The sequence below is a fragment of the Mirounga leonina genome, unplaced genomic scaffold (genome assembly GCF_011800145.1).
Source record: "Mirounga leonina isolate KUSES-001 unplaced genomic scaffold, KU_Mleo_1.0 Mir_170, whole genome shotgun sequence".
NCBI classification, from domain to species: domain Eukaryota; kingdom Metazoa; phylum Chordata; class Mammalia; order Carnivora; family Phocidae; genus Mirounga; species Mirounga leonina.
In genome coordinates this window covers 5,328,592-5,346,077 of record NW_023270433.1, presented here as the reverse complement: position 1 = coordinate 5,346,077, position 17,486 = coordinate 5,328,592, and the positions used below count along the sequence as shown (strand labels likewise).

Sequence of the window (17,486 nt, the reverse complement as noted above, 5' to 3'; positions counted from 1 at the left end):
GGGGGGTTAGTATACAGTTCATTTGGGAAAGACAGCATCATTGTTAGCTTCCTTGCTGTTGTCTACCAGTGTTCACACAAACGAGTCAGTTTTTTAATACCCTCCAGTGATGACCAAGTAGATTTTTGGGGTTTCTTTCTTTTGTGACACTATTATGAGATATATATGTGTGTGTGTGTGTGTGTGTGTGTGTATGACATGTTTGCATATATTTTAATCCACTGTAGTTCTTTTCCTTATTGATACTCCAATTGTCTCTTGTTTGGCCAATGGGAACTTCAGATTGCTCCTGGTTTTGACAAGACCCTTGTAGTCTTTAATAGCATCTGTGCTGTCTAGAGCGATAAAGATATTCCACGTTCATTCCTTGCCCTAGACCTGAATCACCCATTTCTCCAAGAAGTCCTGGTCCCTTTAATGAGATCTGGAATTTCAAGGCTATAATCTGGGCTTTCAAAACTTCCAAATATTTATTTAAAGATTTTATTTATTTTGAGAGCGAGAGCATGCACGTGAGTGGGGGAAGGGGCAGAGGGAGAGAATCTCAAGCATACTCCACATGGAGCATGGAGCCCCATACGGGGCTCGATCTCATGACCCTGAGATCATGACCTGAGCTGAAATCAAGAGTCGTATGTTTAACCGACTGAGCCACCCAGGCACCCCGATTTTATATGATTTTTATATAATGTTTGGAGTCAGAAGGGGCCTTGGAGATGATACTGTACACCAGAAAGAGGTGGCTTGTCTTAGACACTGAGCTAGTTGGTCTCAGAGCTAGGAGTAGCAGTGGCCTCCCGACTTCCAGCCCTAGGTGCCCTCTACCATAAATCCCAGCAAGGTGGTCACATGACCTCAGAGACACTGAAGGGGCCGATCAACCCAGTTTCTTCTCCCCTCTAGCATGTTTTGGAAGGGGCAGGGTGTTACCATCTCATCCTGTCCTGGGCTCTTGGTCATTAAGCCCGGTAAAATGTGCCTGGCTTGCTTCTGAGGGTGTAACTTCTAATGTCCATTGCATAGGTAACCAATTTTAAATGAACGATAGTTAAATTTCATACGTCTTGAACCAGCTTTCTCTTCCCTTTTTTTGTAGCTTTTGGAGTATTGCTTTGGGAAATTGCCACCTATGGCATGTCGCCTTACCCGGGAATTGACCTGTCCCAGGTGTATGAGCTGCTAGAGAAGGACTACCGCATGGAGCGCCCGGAAGGCTGCCCGGAGAAGGTTTATGAACTGATGCGCGCATGTGAGCTTTCCCCAGCCAGTTCTAAAAATTCTTTGTGGGCGCTGTGAGAAATTACCGTCCAGGAGTGTATTCCCAGAGTGAAGTAGTCCTCCCCTTCCTTTATTCACATTTTTCAGAATCAGCCAGTGTAGCAGATAGGCGCATGCTGACTCAGACTTGTTTCTCTGCACATTGTTTATACATAGTGTTTATATGTGAGGGGTTTTTTTGGCTTGTTCTTAATGCAAAAATGGGATTGATGGGTATCAAACTTGGATTTCTTAATAATAAATACAAATTCCTGGGCCCTACCTCCAAATATTCTGCTGTAGTAGGTAAATACTCCGGGTGATGTTTATCTAGTTGGTTTTATTATATATATATATTTATATATATAAAACCATTCCCTCAACTTTTTTTTTTGCACATGGGCGTATCTTTTGTGTCCATATTTCAAAGACATCTCTCCCTCTCCCCACTCCCTTATTTTTATATAGCTGTTTAACTTCCCATTAAATGATTTATTCATTCATCCAGTCCCATTTTGGTGGACATTTGGTGGTTTCGCACATTTGTTTGGCTTTTGCCATTATAAACAAAACAAGGATGAACATCCTTTTACGTATACCTCCGTGCATTATGCTGGGATTTCTAAAAGTTGAACCATTGGTTCAAAGGGCTATTTGCATTTTAAATTTTGATTTTACCAAATTGTTTTCCAGGAAAGGTGTACCAATTTATACTCCCTCCAGAAGTGTAGGAGAGTAACTCTGTGCTCTCGCCAACATGGGGCTTCATCAGTCCTTAATCCTCACGTTAATCTTGGGGCACTTGGGTGACTCAGTTGGTTAAGCATCCAGCTCTTGTTCTCAGCTCAGGTCTTGATGTCAGTGTCGTGAGTTCAAGTCTCGCATTGGACTCCACACTGGGCATGGAGCCTACTTAAAAAAATAAATCCTCATGTTAATCTTGTTTTAATTAACATTTCTTTACTGATGAGGATTTCAGACTTTGATAACCCAGAAGTAAGGGTAAAATAGAAGGCAAGCCGTTTATTTGACTTAGTGATTCTCTGCACTTGCTAGAGTGGGGCCGGGGAAAAGATTTATAAATGTAGTTCTTGCTGTCACGTCTCTCTGAGGTTTTACAATCCATATTCCTGCCAATATCTAAAGTCTTTTCGAATTCTTAATGTCTGTAATAGGACACAGTGACATTTGTCACTTTAGCTTGTCACAGCAAAAGATGGTTAGCAAGATTGGGATGCTTTTTTTTTTTTTTTTTTTAAGGTTTTATTTGAGAGAGCTCAAGTGGGGAATGCGGTAGAGAGAGAGAGAGAAGCAGGCTCCCTGCCGAGCAGGGAGCCCGACACAGGGCTTGATCCCAAGACCCTGAGATCATGACCTGAGCCGAAGGCAGATGCTTAACTGACTGAGCCACCCAGGCACCCCAGGGGTGCTTCTTTCACTACCAGACTTTCCTTGAGAATTGCTAGCCCCCAACTTGTTAGCAGGGCCCCGTGCATGGTCTGACTGGGTTTCGTCCGTCCAGGTTGGCAGTGGAATCCCTCTGACCGGCCCTCCTTTGCTGAAATCCACCAAGCCTTTGAGACAATGTTCCAGGAATCCAGCATATCAGATGGTAAAGTGCCCATTCCTGGGGGTGCCTGCAGCAGTGGGGTGAGAGGTCAGGATGGAAGGGACAGCCAGGCCCTTTAGTTCACTTCCTGCTAGAAAAGCCCAGACCAGCAAAGTTCTCTGAGACCAGAGAACTGGGCAGAAGTGTTGAGCATGGAGCTGTCCTACAGCCATGCCCAACTCTGAAAAGTACCGAGTGCGGTCTTCTCAGCATCTGTATCTCTTCTCTGTAACTTTGCGTGGATGACCACTCTTGCCTGAGGAGAAAAAAACAAAAAACACCAGCATACCAAACTGACACCATTACTGATGGCCACTGATTTTTGGTTTTGTTTTCGTAGAAGTGGAAAAGGAACTGGGGAAAAAAGGTGTGCGAGGGGTTGCAAGTACTTTGCTGCAGGCCCCAGAGCTGCCCACCAAGACAAGAACCTCCAGGAAAGCTGCGGAGCACAAAGACCCCACTGATGTGCCTGAGACGCCCCACTCCAAGGGCCCAGGAGAGACCGGTATGTCCCCCCAGCCCCACCAGACACCCAGAGGAGTCTACATCCTCAGGGCCAGTGCAGGCAGATGGGAAGCAGCGAGGGAACCTGCATAGAAGGGCAGGCAGATTCCTCGTTAGTGATCCAGCTTTGAAAAGAGGAAGGTTCTCCTCTCTGCACAGCATCCTGCCCCTCCTTCTGGGAATCATTAGGAACCATTGGCTTCAGCGGTTAGTTTGGTCAGGTAGGCACAGGTGCTTATGAAACCAACTGAGAACAGACTCGGCTTTTCATGTATTATTCACAGCATTTGTGGTTGCTCTTGCAGGGCAGATAGAACAATAATAAATATTGAACCAAACGATGAGCAGCTTGTTGTGAAAGCACTGATACGAAAAGCTCACTGGAACTGATGGAGCCAAGAGACACCCGCGGCACAGAGCTGGTGTCCACGCATGGTCTCTGAGAAAAGACTCTGTCGGCCACTGTGCCTAGACGTGCGGGGGAGGGGCGATGGTGCCCGGGGGTCTCAGGCGTCAGGAGGAATCATGCCCGCAGACACTGACCTCCTGTCTCCCCTGTGCCCTGCTCTCCTTTGAGTTCGGCTGCCCTGATGTAGCAGTTGCTACTCTCCCAGCAAAACCCCGGGAATCTGGGTTTGTAGAGGCTCCTGGGGGATGCTCTGATGGACCACAGATGAGTGGGAAGGGGCAGGACAAAGCCAGAAAAATGAGATGTTTAGCCATATCAGGAGTCCCAAATTTTTTTTGTTGTGCACCCATATTCGTTTAAAAAAAAAGTCACATGTGCACCCTAAGTATATATACGTACTAACACAGACATGTGTATTATAAAATACACCACAAACGTGCACTTAGACGTAAACGTTTACATTAAAAAATCCACATTATTATAATGCTTTCTTTCCACACCCCCCTGGGTCGTCTTGCTCACCCACTTTGGAGTCCGTGGCATATAGACTGTCCAGCAGTTTGGACCTTTGTCCTTCTGTTAGCTGTCATGATTTCAGGTGGCTGAGCTCTCCCCGGGATGGGGAGAGGCCGCTGTGGGAACTTGAGGCTTATTAAAAGCCCAGTGATAAGCAATCATGTTCATTTATGCCCGTCAGTATTCATCTGAGGGGTATTTTGATATGTAATCTCATGGTGAGTCGGGAGTGTCAATTAGCTGTTCAGCACTGAAATAGAGCTGTGCATAATTCATTAGGATTTCACATTCTTCAACTTCTTCCGCTGGATTAAAGTTTTGGAGGTCCTCGGCTTCCTCTGAGTCAGGTGTCCTGTGTGCCTCCTGGTGTTCTGACAGGTGCCCCCTTGCAGCTCTGCTCCGGGTGTGGACGTCCTCTGTGCTGCTCTGGGTGCTGACAGAAAGCCGCTGCCCTCTGAGGGAGAAGTCTGTCATTCCCTAGCCGGGAGCTTGGCAACAGCAGAAAGATTTCTTAGGAGTTACTATTCATATATAAAGAATGCCCATTTAAAAATTTGTAAAGGTCACTCCTTCTTGTTTGCCAAGTGTAACAGCCCATTGTCACTGTGGTGCGCGGCCCCTTCCCTTCAAACCCCACCTCCTAAGAACATGGATTGGCAGGTCCGAGAGGCATGGGGCCTGACCCTTTGCTCAGCCCTGTCGTGGTTTTTGCATGCTAGGTAGTGGTACTGGGGGGCTCTGCGCTGTCAAGCCCCAGGGCAGGGATGGGGGGCCCAGCTTTCTGTGCTGGTGTCTTCACAGAAAAGAGACCTACGCTTTTCCTAATAATATTAACAGTGGTGACAACACTTAGTGAGAAATTATGTGCCAATAACTGGGACAAATGCTTTACGCTCACTGCATTATGTTCACACAACAACACTACGGGTGTGTTTTGTTCCCCTCCGTTTCATAGATGCGAGAACGGAGGATGCACGCAGAGGCGTCCCTCGCCCAGGCCAAGGCTGGGGAGTGGCAGAGCCGGTGCTCACAAGCAGGCCTACCAGCGCCCAGACCCTTGGCTGCTCCTCTGTAGAGAACAGGGGGCCAGCCTCAGGGTCCCCCCACAAAGGAGCCTCCAGTCTGGAGTTGTGAAAACTCTTCCCACTATGTTTCAGATCCTCTGGACCATGAGCCTCCTGTGTCTCCACTGCTCCCTCGGAAAGAACGAGGTCCCCAGGACGGCGCCCTAAATGAAGATGAGCGCCTTCTCCCCAAAGACAAAAAGACCAATTTGTTCAGTGCCTTGATCAAGAAGAAGAAGAAAACAGCCCCAACCCCCCCGAAACGCAGCAGCTCCTTCCGGGAGATGGACGGCCAGCCCGAGCGCAAGGCGCCCAGTGAGGAAGAGGGCCGAGAAACCAGCAACGGGGCGCCAGCCCTCACACCCTCGGACGCAGCCGAGCCAGCCAAGTCCCCAAAGCCCAGCAGCGGAGCTGGCGTCCCCAATGGAGCCTTCCGGGAGTCAGGGGGTGCAGGCTTCCGGTCTCCCCACCTGTGGAAAAAGTCCAGCACACTGACCAGCAGCCGCCTGGCGGCCGGTGAGGAGGAGAGTGGCAGCAGCTCCGGCAAGCGCTTCCTAAGGTCCTGCTCTGCCTCCTGCGTGCCTCACGGGGCCAGGGACACAGAGTGGAGGTCTGTCACCCTGCCTCGGGACCTGCAGTCCACGGGGAGGCAGTTCGACTCGTCCACGTTTGGAGGGCACAAAAGCGAGAAGCCAGCTCTGCCTCGGAAGCGGGCAAGTGAGAACAGGTCCGATCAGGTGACCAGAGGCACGGTGACTCCCCCACCCAGGCTGGTGAAAAAGACCGAGGATGCAGCGGACGAGGTCTTCCGAGACGCGGGGGAGTCCAGCCCCGGCTCCAGCCCTCCCAGTCTGACTCCGAAACTCCTCCGCAGGCAGGTCGCGGGGGCTCCTTCCTCTGGCCTCCCCCACAAGGACGAGGCCGGGAAGTCCGGTGCCTTGGGGACACCTGCCACAGCTGAGCCGGTGCCCCCCGCCAGCAGAGCAGGGCCAGGCGCGTCCGGAGGGACTGGCAAGGCCCCCACCGAGGAACCCAGAGCGAGGAGGCACAAGCCCTCCTCTGAGTCCCCAGGGAGAGACAAGGGGAAACTGTCCAAGCTCAAACCTGTCCCGCCGCCCCCGCCACCAGCCTCCGGTGGGAAGGCCGGGAAGCCCTCTCAGAGCCTGAGCCAGGAAGCAGCTGGGGAGGCCGGCACTGGCGGGAAAGCCAAAGCCACGGCCGTGGTCGTGGATGCTGTGAACAGTGACACCGTCAGGCCCGGTCCGCTGGGAGAGGGCGTCAAAAAGCCCGTGCTCCCGTCCATGCCAAAGCCACAGTCGTCCAGCAAGCCGGCGGGGACCCCAACCAGCCCAGCTCCCTCCCCCTCCACCTTGCCATCGGCATCCTCCGCCCTGGCTGCGGACCAGCCAGCCTCCACTGCCTTCATCCCTCTCATATCGACCCGTGTGTCACTTCGGAAAACCCGCCAGCCTCCGGAGCGGATCGCCAGTGGCACCATCACCAAGGGCGTGGTCCTGGATGGCACGGAGGCTCTGTGCCTGGCCATCTCCAAGAACTCCGAGCAGATGGCCAGCCATAGCGCCGTGCTAGAAGCCGGCAAGAACCTCTACACGTTCTGTGTGAGCTATGTGGATTCCATCCAGCAAATGAGGAACAAGTTCGCCTTCCGCGAGGCCATCAACAAACTGGAGAATAATCTCCGGGAGCTTCAGATCTGCCCGGCGACAGCAGGGAGTGGCCCAGCGGCCACTCAGGACTTCAGCAAACTCCTCAGCTCCGTGAAAGAGATCAGTGACATCGTACAGAGGTAGCAGAGGCCAGGCGTCAGGCCAGCCGGAGCCCCCTGCCGTGCGTGAGGGCTTCCCCACGCCTGCCATGGTGGCTGACACGAGACCAGTGAGTTGGGACGTTGGCCCGGGAGCACCGCGCTGGACGGAGCTGAGGGTCACGGTGGAACACAGCCCTACTACCTATGTTTTGCTCCGGCTGTGCTCCTGCACTTTCCCCTTCCCCAGCCCGGGCTCCCGGAGCCGCCTCTGTTCCGAGTTCTGTCTGTGGAGTTCCTGCTCTGTGGACTTCCGTTGGCCCACCAGCCTCTTGCCCACGTAGTGCTTCAGGACCGAGCCCTGCGGGCCAGGTGGGAAAGCGGATGAGCATTTTTTTTTCGCTTTTCTTTCCAGAGGCCCTCCTCTGGCTCTGCCTTCTCCCTACTTCCCTCAAGAACGAGTGCCCTGAACAGGAGCCTTTTCACCAAGGCCGAGGAACTGTCCCCTCCACTTACCCCAGGGAGGGGGCCTGTGCACTCCTCTTCTTGTGCTTCCTGCACTGAAGACACGTTTCCAGAACTCCATCCTGGAAGGGGCTGCCAGCTGGTCACTCTGCCCTCTGTTGCTGCCGGGGGGCTGGTGCCCTCACATTTGCTCATGTGACGGACAGCTCTTGATTTGGGGGATAAAACAGGGTGCTAAGACCAGCCGGCCTTTGGGTCCTGGGACAGGTGGGGAGGCCGAAGAGGCCCGTGGTGTGGGAGACCATCCTTGTCATCCGTTCTCTCGGTTCCTTGCTGTCTTGTCACAGGCACTGCTCATCCTGGATGGAAAGCTTGAGTCCTAAGGGTAGCAGGGTCTCAGCCTGGCGAACCGGGGCAGGGGAGGCAGGAGGGATGGCTAGCTGGATGAACAGCTGGTGCCCAGGTGGCCTGGGGCTAGGCCTAGGCAGGTCTGCTTCGGGCCCAGGTCACCTTCCTTTCAGATTTCCAGGTGCCCAGAAAAGGCACTTGCTCTTGATTTCTGACTGATCTCTTTCTCCTCCTTGTACTCCTCTGAGACACAGTAGATTCATGCAGAGCTCTTTCTGTGTGACAAGCCAGTCCTCGGTTTTCTGGAGATCTTGAAGCATTCCGTGGCTCTGCCCTCAGCCCAGCCACCTCTGGTACAGCAGGACCTGCCATGGCCACCAGCACACGGGAGGAAAGGGACTGTGGAGCCAAAGCCCCAGCCAGTGTTGGCTGTGCCCTAAGGGGCAAACGTCCTGTTGAATCACCATGAGCAACACTTAGTCCCCTGTTTCTGTTGGGGTTATCAGAGATGAAGACGACCACAAACAAATGAAGCCCCAGAACGTGTCTCAAAGAGCAGGCCTTTGTCTCCTCTCCCACGCGGCCCTGGACCAGGCTTGTGGGGCAGAGGCCGGACCGTCTTGAGCTAGACCTAGAGCAGCTACTGAAGAGTGGGCAGGCACGTGCCTGCGCCTCGTGCCAGGCCCAGGAGCAGCCCTTGGAGAAACCAGGAGCAGCCACCTTCCACCCCCATGCCTTCTCGTGCCGTGAGCGCACGTGGGCCCCATTTTTATGCTCCTCACCTAAACTTGTATTTTATTTCTCTGGTAGAGATGGTTTACGCTGTCCTCACGGCGCATCACCTCTTTGCCCACCCTCCCCCCAGGCTGCTGTGTTACACAGACTGAGGGAGGTCCTCGAACACCGCCAGAGGCCTTGCAGACAAAGCAAAACAGACCCCACCCAGCTTCTCGACTGCGTTTCCATGAGGTACTGGTCTCTTTGTTCACATGATGTGCCACTATATTTTGCATTTATACCTTGGTATTACACTCTTTTATAGACTTGCTCTTTTATAAATGACATGTAAATAGTTTTCCACTATTCTCCCTTCTCAAATGCCTATGGTGTCTTTTTTTTTTTTTTTTTTTTTTTTTGGTCCAGTACATTTTGTTTCTGTATATGACTCTGTGTTTTTTGAATCCACATCTCTCCGTAGTATTTTTTAAATAAATGTTTACAACATTAGAACTCGGGCAGATTGCTCTGGTCTGTACTTTTCCCCTGTTGTTCAGAGCTGTGGGGTGCATGTGGTGGTGGGGGTCCCTGTTTCCCTGAAGGAGGACTGGAGGCTCCGTGGCGGGATTGCAACGCAAATCCTGCATCTTCCTCGGCCTTCCGAGAGCAGTCTCCAAGTCCTGGCCTCAGGCCCTGCTTGTGCCCTTGACACTGATTTTGCCAGCAGGAGGGGCCATGTCCCACTGGGGTGGGAAAGGAAGATGAGCCCCAGGGCTGTGCTCGCTGTCAGCCTGTCACAGCATCATTGAAATGGGGAAGAGGTGTCCTGGACTCCGCTGGCCTGGAAACGTTCGTCCCCCCACAGGTGTGCTTTTCTCTGCGAACCTGCCCCAGCTCCCCTCCCCCCCAGCCCCCGAAGTGCCCCTCGCTCACGGTGGTCCACACACCCCATGTCTTCTCTGTGTACAGGGGGAGGGGCGGGGGCAGGGGTGCTGGCCTCAGGGTGATGGAAATGCCACCCGGCGGGCTGTGGCCTCTCCCAGCCTCCCACCTAGGGGACCAAAGGGGGCACGTGCGGCTGTTTCCCTATTTGGGCCTCCATTGAACGCCAGCTGACAGCTCAGAAAGTGGAAATCAGAGAAGTAAGTAGTGCTCTCTGATAATGATACTTATTAAGCCGCAGACTTGTCAGAGGATACAGATCTGCTCACCAGAGCATGGTGAGGCGCACGGTGAGGTGGAAGCTCCGCGGCGGAGGTGAGGACGTGGGCCCTCATGAGGTGGGGGCTGCTGGGACCATGGAGCGAGCTCACACCCAGGAGCTACAAGACCTCCTCCGCTGTTTCATGGAGGCAGGAACGGAGGCCCGGGCCACACTCTGTCCGTGGCTGAACCACAGCTGGACACGGGATTTCCCGGGTCGGGGGCGTCTCCTCAAGGGACAACTCTGGAGTCAGGAAGAAGACACAGAGTGACTACAGAGACAGCCACCACCGATGGCCGCTCCCTCTGTGCCAGACGTGCACCAGCCCTGGAGTCTTCACAGCAGCCTCTGGCAGAGCGCCTTACCCCATTTTATTGACGCCCAGCAGTGAGGTTACAGTCACGGCTCGAGCGTGGTGTCACATGCCAGTCACCATGGCACCTGTGCCCGTGGGAAATACGGGTCTTCTCTCAAATAAGAATCTTGTGTGTGCCACCTGAGCTTCAGAAACTGCCTTGGGTCTGGCCGTTCTGGAACAGTGGCTCTTAACTTTGTTAGGCCACAGAACCCCTTGAGAACTTAGCGCACTGGGATCTAGCCCCAGGAGAATGCACAGGGCTGCACACAGCCGGTGTTCCGATCCTTGCGAGGCCTGCCCTCGAGGTCCTGAACCAGGGAGCGGGGTCAGGCCTGCCAGCAGGGCCAGCAGCTGCTGTCGTCATCGGAGCGAAGGACAAGCCGAAATGACAAAATGGGAAAGAGCAAGCACTGACAGCCAGCCTCGGACCGAAAACAGCCGAGAGGAGCAGTGCGTGGCGGTGTGCTTGAACACGTGGAGACGGACGAACTGGGCGCCACGCGGTATACACGAGTCAAACGTGACGTGGAGGAGAAGCAGCCAGCCAGCCAGTAGTGACGCCAGAAGCTTCCATCCACTGAAAGCACAGCTGGTCTGTGGTTTGGTGTTAGAAGTCACGACGGAGGTTCACGCCTGGTTGGGGTGCGGGGGAGCTGGGGGCGGCGATAATGCTGTTTCCTAGTCTGGGTCACACTGGCTGATGGGTGTGGCGCTTGGGGACAGTTTATTGAGCTGTACACTCAGAATTGGAGCACGTTCTCCACGTGTGTCAGATTTCATGAGAGATTTTTTTTAAGATTTATTCGAGACAGAGCGAGAGCATGAGCAGGGGGAGGGAGGGGCTGAGGGAGAGGGAGAAGCAAACTCCCCACTGAGCAGGGAGCCCGACACGGGACTCAATTCCAGGACCCTGAGATCATGACCTGAGCCAAAAGCAGACGCTTAACCAGCTGAGCCATCCAGGCGCCCCTCAGTGAGCATTTTCTTAAAATCACAGCTCAGCTCACACGTGTAAGCTATATGCTACAGATGTGCTCTGTGTGACCACGTGAAACCCTCTCACTGTTTCTTTAATGAGGGAGGTTCTGTCCCTGTCCTCATTGAACATGCGAGGAAGCTGAGGCTCAGAGATGTGAAGCAGCTTGCCCAGGGTCACACAGCACGTGCCCCTGTTCACCTACTATGCTGGACTAACTTGATGGCAGTGCAGACGGCCCCAGCATGACCAGCAGAGCTCTGTGCTCCAGAGTCCGGCTCCTCCCCCTGTCATGGAGTAGAAGAAGTCAAGAATTACAGCTGGCCCAACTTCTCTGGTGTCAGGATATGTTACAGGAGGCATTCCCAAATTGAGTATCCTGGGGAATCGATTTTTCAATGTTCTCGGCACAGAAGGCATCAGGTGGGACAAGACGGACCAACCACGGTGTCTGTCCATGCCTGCCCTCACCCAATGGCTTCCCAACTTCTTGGGTAGAGCCCCAGCTTCCTGCTCGGAGGGTGACAGCATCTTTTCTGAGTTGGGGTCTTCAGTGGACTCTGTCATGCAGTGTCTCCGGCCCAGGGACAAAGTGAGGGCAAGGTGGCAGCTTGTTTACTACAGCAGGTGCCTGATGGCTTACTGCCCCATGAGCCTCTTTCTTACGTTTTTGTGAATGTTTCAAACATGGGGAAATATAAGCAAAAATATTCCCCAGTCAGTTTAATAGCTAAATGCTTTTAGATCTGCAGCCCAAGATGAAGGCTTTTTTTGTCTTGGAAAAACACAGTGAGAGGATGCAGACAGCTCTCAGGCGCCTGGGCTGGAGACCGCATTGCCACGCCAGGTGGAGCAAACCTGGACTGCTCAGGGGAGCTTAATCTGTGCTTGCAAAGTCAGTGTTTTCTGAAGAGCCTCACCTTCACTAATCTGGAGAGTGATCTTCCCCACCAAGGGTGTGGGGGTGGCGTGACAGGGCCCCAAACCTCGAGCAAGCCTCACTGGGGTGGGGCGAGGGTTAAAGAGGAGATGTAGCCAGATACAGCGGGAGTGGATTTAATAGAGCAATGCCCTTAACAGTTTGATCGTTTGGATTTTCAGGGTTATTGAACTCAAATGTACAAGCAACTGGAAAGAATAACTTTGTTGTTGATTGCTGTTGAATGATGAAAGCCTAATGACAGGATATCCACTCCTCTGAAGGCTCTCCTCTCCCCCCTTCTTTATCTCTGATTTCTCTGAGGTTCATCTCCTCCTACGAAATTAAAAACCAGCCAGTATGTTCCCAAAGTGTGTGTAAACACATGCAGGAGTATCTCAGCCTTAGTGACCTCCAAGTTCTTGTAATTAGTGACCACGGAGGCGTCTATTCTTTTATTCTAAGAATAGAAATTGGCAAGGGGGGTCTCACCAGGGGACCTTGCTGCAGGGCGTCCCTCTGCCCTTGGCCTTTGCTGTGTCCTCTCTCACCTGGTCTTTCTACAAGCCCATTCTCTGGCTTCTCTGTGAATGAGCGAAGGGAGGAGTGATCCAGCGTGCTGCCCCCACCTCACCCCCCCAACCCCTGCCCCCCACAAAGTAGAAACGAGCACCCATTGGGGTGAGAGCCTGGGCTGGGATCACACCTCCTTCACCTGGCCACCCTATGGTGTCTATTCTCAGAGCTAGAGCTGTCCTTTATGGACACGCTAGGACTCATTTTCTTGAGGTTTGCCCTCTGTGGCTTGAGGGTTGAGTGTTTGCCTCTTTTATCAACAGACGAGGACCCCAGGATGTGTTCCATCCCCATCAGGCTGCCCATTAGCAGGAGGCATCCTGGCTCATCCCTTCCCCAGACAGTGGTGGAGACCAAAGAGCGTATAACGTGCCTCCCAGACTCGATGTCGCTGTCTGGCCCCTCTCTCAGTGGGGCCGTGTGCCCAGGCGTAGGGGAGAAGCAGTGAGGAGCTCCAGGAGAAGGCAGCTCGCTTTAGCATAAGGTGATGTTCTGATTCCTGTCTTCCTGGCCCATCCTACCACCCAATTTCCGCACTCCCAGTCAGCTTGGCTCTTTTGTGGCTCAGATCTGTCACCCCTTAATAAAGTGGCTTTCTGGCTGCCGGGGATTGAGAGCTGCTACTGGGGAAGGTAAGTCACTAATAGAATGGAAAACACTGTGAAATGCTCCGAGGTGCCAAGCTGGGCCCAACCCAGTGTGGTTCTAAAAGGCTAATAAAAATCCACCAATTAATTGTGACAGCTCAATGGAAAATTATTCAGTTGTGAACAGGGCCAAGCAGCAGCTCGAAAGGAGGAGGGGAGATGTTGCCATAGTAACATCAATCTAGGTTCTCATCTCAGCGGTCGAAGCCAGCCTGGGAGTAAGCAGCATCAGACTGCCGTATCTGACACAGGATGGGATGCAGGACACAGCAGAGCAGCATTTGAAAGAGATGCTCTGCCTCGCCCCGGGCCTGCAGCCACTCCAGGCTGAGCGCTGGCCTCCCCTGGGGTGGAGAAGTTGTTTTCAGAATGCTCTTTGCTTTGAGAAAACCAGGGAAGGAGCAGCCAAGCACAGGAGGAAAATACGCCCCGTCTTGTGTTTCCCTCTGCCTTCGACCATGGGTATTTTACCAACTGCCAATTAAGGGGCTGCTGGGACAGGTGTGGATACAGGCAACATGATTTCCATCTCCCCCGAGTTAAGGCACTGGCAGCTCAGGAAAACCAAACTCCTAGGGCACAGAGGACCTGTAGGCAAGAGTCAGGTGAGCTTTCCATTACGGTTTTGCAGTTACAACTTTTATTTCAAAGGATACACACAACACATTCATATTCTGAACATTTGAAAGGCAACCTTGCTCGAGCAAAAATGCATTCCTTCCTTGTTCGTCTCCCACGAGACTCCTGGCTTGGCAAACCCTGTACCACCGAGGACAGTTATCAGAAGGGAATGGGCAGCCGGTTCCAAATGACATCTTGACACCACAGCGGGGTTTTCTTGCCAGAGGGATCTTGTGTTAATGGGCTGGAGAACAAGATTTTTTTTTTTTTTTTTTAAACTTTAAGAACCATCCTCTCTAGCCGGTGGGACGTGCTCCCTCAGAGTTGCACTTCGGATGTCAGCTACAGGCGTCCCTGTGGAGACTGTCAAAACTTTGATTACCCCACGGCCATCATCAGCCCACCTACCTTCAGCCTGAAGCCGACACAGCCAGCCCTGCCTGTCCATATTCATGGCCCAGCAGCGGCCACGGCTGCGGGCCGCTGGGCCAGGGGACTGCTCAGAGCCGGACGACAGGGAAGCCGGCTGGGGCAGCTCTGTCCAACAGAGGAAAGGGCAGCGCTTTCTTCTTCACTGGGATGCAGCTTGCTTTGGGCCACCTCCCTTTTGATACCATCCAGGTCTTTGTCTCGGCAAAGTTGGAAATCAAAAGCAAGCACCCGCCTAAGTGATCCTACTGCTGAGAATTCATTATAATAATCCCCATACCTTCTTCGTATCCTGGTCTTTCAGGCTCAAGGAGAAGACAGGAGCAGGAGTGGTAGCAGGGAGGGTCCACGGACACCCCGGGCCCCTCACCGCCGGCCGAAGCGGAAGCTAAAGCCACCTTTTTTTCTGCTATAACTGCTGAGCTCCTCGGCCAGGGTCCCTAACGGGCCGCCGGCCTTCTCACCATCTGCGGGGAGGAATCCAGTAGCCTCGCTGCCATCATCCTGCCTCCCGAACCGGAACCTGAAGCCAGCGCGCTGTTGGCCCGACGTCTGCAGCTCCTTGGCCGTGACAAGCAGGCCATGAGGTTGTGGGGCTCTCGGCCACCGCGAAGAGCCCCGGGGGAGGGGGACGCGGTGTCCCCCGGGCAGGCCGGCCCAGCTCATTCCACCTCTGACACCTCGCACGGTGGCCATGGGCTCTTCTCTGTCCAACAGAGGAAAGCAGGCACCCAGTGGCAGGAGGAGGAGACACGACAGGGCGCGAGGGCCTATCATCTGGCCCAGAGGAAAGAGAGGAAGAAGTTACCAGCTGCACGCGTGGGTTTGCACAACAACTTGTCAACAGTGCTTCCCAGGGCCTGGGCAGTCATCAAAGGCTGGTGGCTCCACTGAGCCCAACTTGCAAGCAGCTTGAGGAAGTGTCACTATGCTGGGGGATCAGGCCTTTATTTTCTTAGGCCCAGGAGCTGATCGCGCCAATTAGGCTGATTCTCCTCTCCTGCAGTCCCCTGCATCTGACGGCCTTGGCAGCTTAGCATTCACATCCCCCCACTGCTGGGACAGCTTACAGCCGTGCCCCGGCAGCCCCTGAGTGCTGTGCAAATTTGGGCTCGTTCTTTTTTTATTATAATTATTGACTTTGGGGCCATATCGTCTCAGAGCCATGGGGTAGAAAATTCATAGCATCAATCTCTCTTAGTTTTCAACTTGATAATAAATGGGTCTGGCGAAGCTGTGTCACGGGGACACTCTGCTCATGTCTCTTTAACATGGAAACGAGTTGCTCCCGGAAGCAAGAAACGGACTTGATGTTCCTGGCCTAACTCAGACCTCCACCTGGGGAGGAGCATGTGGACACGGCCGGGCTGTCGAGGGTCCCCACAGAGCACCGTCCGTGTGCACGGCTGCATGTCCTCATCACCAGTACCCTTCATTTTAGGCCCTGTTCGTCCCAGGTCTTCCGACAAGAAGACCGTCAGGAAGGCTAAGAGGTGGCACCTGGGCCACAGAGCTGGCAATGGAGGCCCTGAGATTCAGGATTCTAGCGCCCAGACAGCTTCTTGGCGTGCCAGGCCTGTGGGCAGTGCTCCCTGGCCCTGTCTGGGATGGTCCTCACAGCCCTCCCGCAGGGCAGTCCTAACCCCCTTCTACGGGGAGGGGGGGGCGGGGGCGTGCGCAAACGGGACTGGCCCAGGATCTCACAGCGTTACAAGTGACAGAGCTGGGATACAGGCCCAGGTCTAAGTGACTCGGAATCACTACTTTACCCCACGGATGGCGGTCCGGGTGGATTGGAAACCGAAATAGAGCTTCCCAAAATGCCCCTGCTTCGGCAACAATGCTCCCTCTCAAAGGAAGCCTTTTGGTAATGACCATCGTGAGTCGGAGCCGGCTGTACCTCTGAGTAGAACGGAGCCTAGAAGAAAGAGCTGGTTCTGGAGAAGCATGGGCTCCCCAGAGCTCTTCCCAAAAATGGCTCCCTTGAAGACATTTCAAAGTGAACTCAGCCAGAAGGCTTTAAAAAAAATCATAAAAGCGGCCCTCCTCCCTACCCAAATCCAGCCCTCCTAACTTCCATCATCTGATCCCCCGGGGCTGGAGCCAAGTCTGGCCTGCGTTGCAGAAGGCTCTCCATCAGCTCCCGGGCGAGGGGGGAGGGGGGGGGCGCTTTCCACCTGGGGGCTAGGCCTCTGGGTCTCGAGAAAGGGTGCACTGATGCACAGAAGGAAGTGGCTCCTGTCCCCTTTTGGGGGGTCCTGGACCCCTTCAGGAACATGGTGGAAGCTTGAGACCCTCGCCACCAAAAATTAGGCCCCAGCAGTCAGGATGTGGCAGGGGAAGCACACGGTGGAGACCAGGGCTGAGCCCTCAAGGCCAGCTGCGGCCAATCTGGGCTGCAAGAGGAGCTGCTGGTCTCCACCTCCGGGGCCCGTGCAGCTCCTGACCTGGGAGAGGACCCTAGGCAGCGGGGCTCCCGCCAAGGACGGAGCCGCTGTGCTCACCGAGCCGCGGGCTTGCTCCCCGGGAAGGCTGCTGGGCAGGGCGCCTCTGGGGTCTTGTCTGGGAGGTGTGGATCCCGGGTTCTCCTGCTTTATATCGGCCCCCTGGGTGGACTGCCATTCTGCCCTCTGATTGCTGCACATTCCTGACCCTGGGATTCCATTGGGGACTCCGGTGGTGAAGGACGGGGCAGTGCTGACTGCGTTGATAAAAGACCCAGCACAAACAGGATGTGGTCTGATGAGCGGAGCAGAGGGGGCTGCCCTTTGCCCAGAGGCCCGCCTCATTTGGAGGAGAGCGGGCAGCATCATTAGCTATAAATCGCGGGCTCAGACCCTCAAGTCCCTTGGAAGAGGCGTGGATGGCACGCCCACCCTTAGTCCTAGCGGTCTGCCTCACTGTTCGGAGCAGGGGCCGGTGTCCGCGCCTCACCCACCCGAGCGGCACCAGCTCAGGCAGCGCGACGCCCGTTGTGAAGCCATTGCCTCTCCCTCCCTCCCTCCCGTCAGGTGCGAAGTCGCGTGAGGGGCCGCCGTAGGTCGCCAGCTCGGGAGCCTCGCGAGGGGCTGAGCGGGGCAACAGGAGGGAACGTGGAAGGGG

At 54.2% G+C, this 17,486-nt stretch overlaps 2 protein-coding genes across 5 annotated transcripts in view; one reads left to right on the top strand and one right to left on the bottom strand.

The window, feature by feature from the left end:
* The window catches only part of ABL1 (ABL proto-oncogene 1, non-receptor tyrosine kinase), a 136,036-nt gene extending 126,864 nt beyond the window's left edge, over positions 1-9,172 (top strand). For 3 of the 4 annotated variants that reach the window (XM_035015603.1, XM_035015602.1, XM_035015604.1), the window contains exons 8-11: positions 1,097-1,249; positions 2,780-2,869; positions 3,207-3,371; positions 5,453-9,172. In XM_035015603.1, the coding sequence (XP_034871494.1) occupies positions 1,097-1,249; positions 2,780-2,869; positions 3,207-3,371; positions 5,453-7,170 (2,126 nt within the window). In that variant the 3' untranslated portion in view covers positions 7,171-9,172. The other variant, XM_035015605.1, reaches the window with a different exon arrangement.
* A 5,578-nt stretch (positions 9,173-14,750) lies between these two features.
* QRFP (pyroglutamylated RFamide peptide) lies at positions 14,751-15,464 on the bottom strand. The gene has a single exon (XM_035015606.1). The coding sequence runs from the start codon at positions 15,159-15,161 to the stop codon at positions 14,751-14,753; it is 411 nt and encodes a 136-aa protein (XP_034871497.1). The 5' UTR covers positions 15,162-15,464.
* Between the last annotated feature and the right edge of the window lie 2,022 nt (positions 15,465-17,486).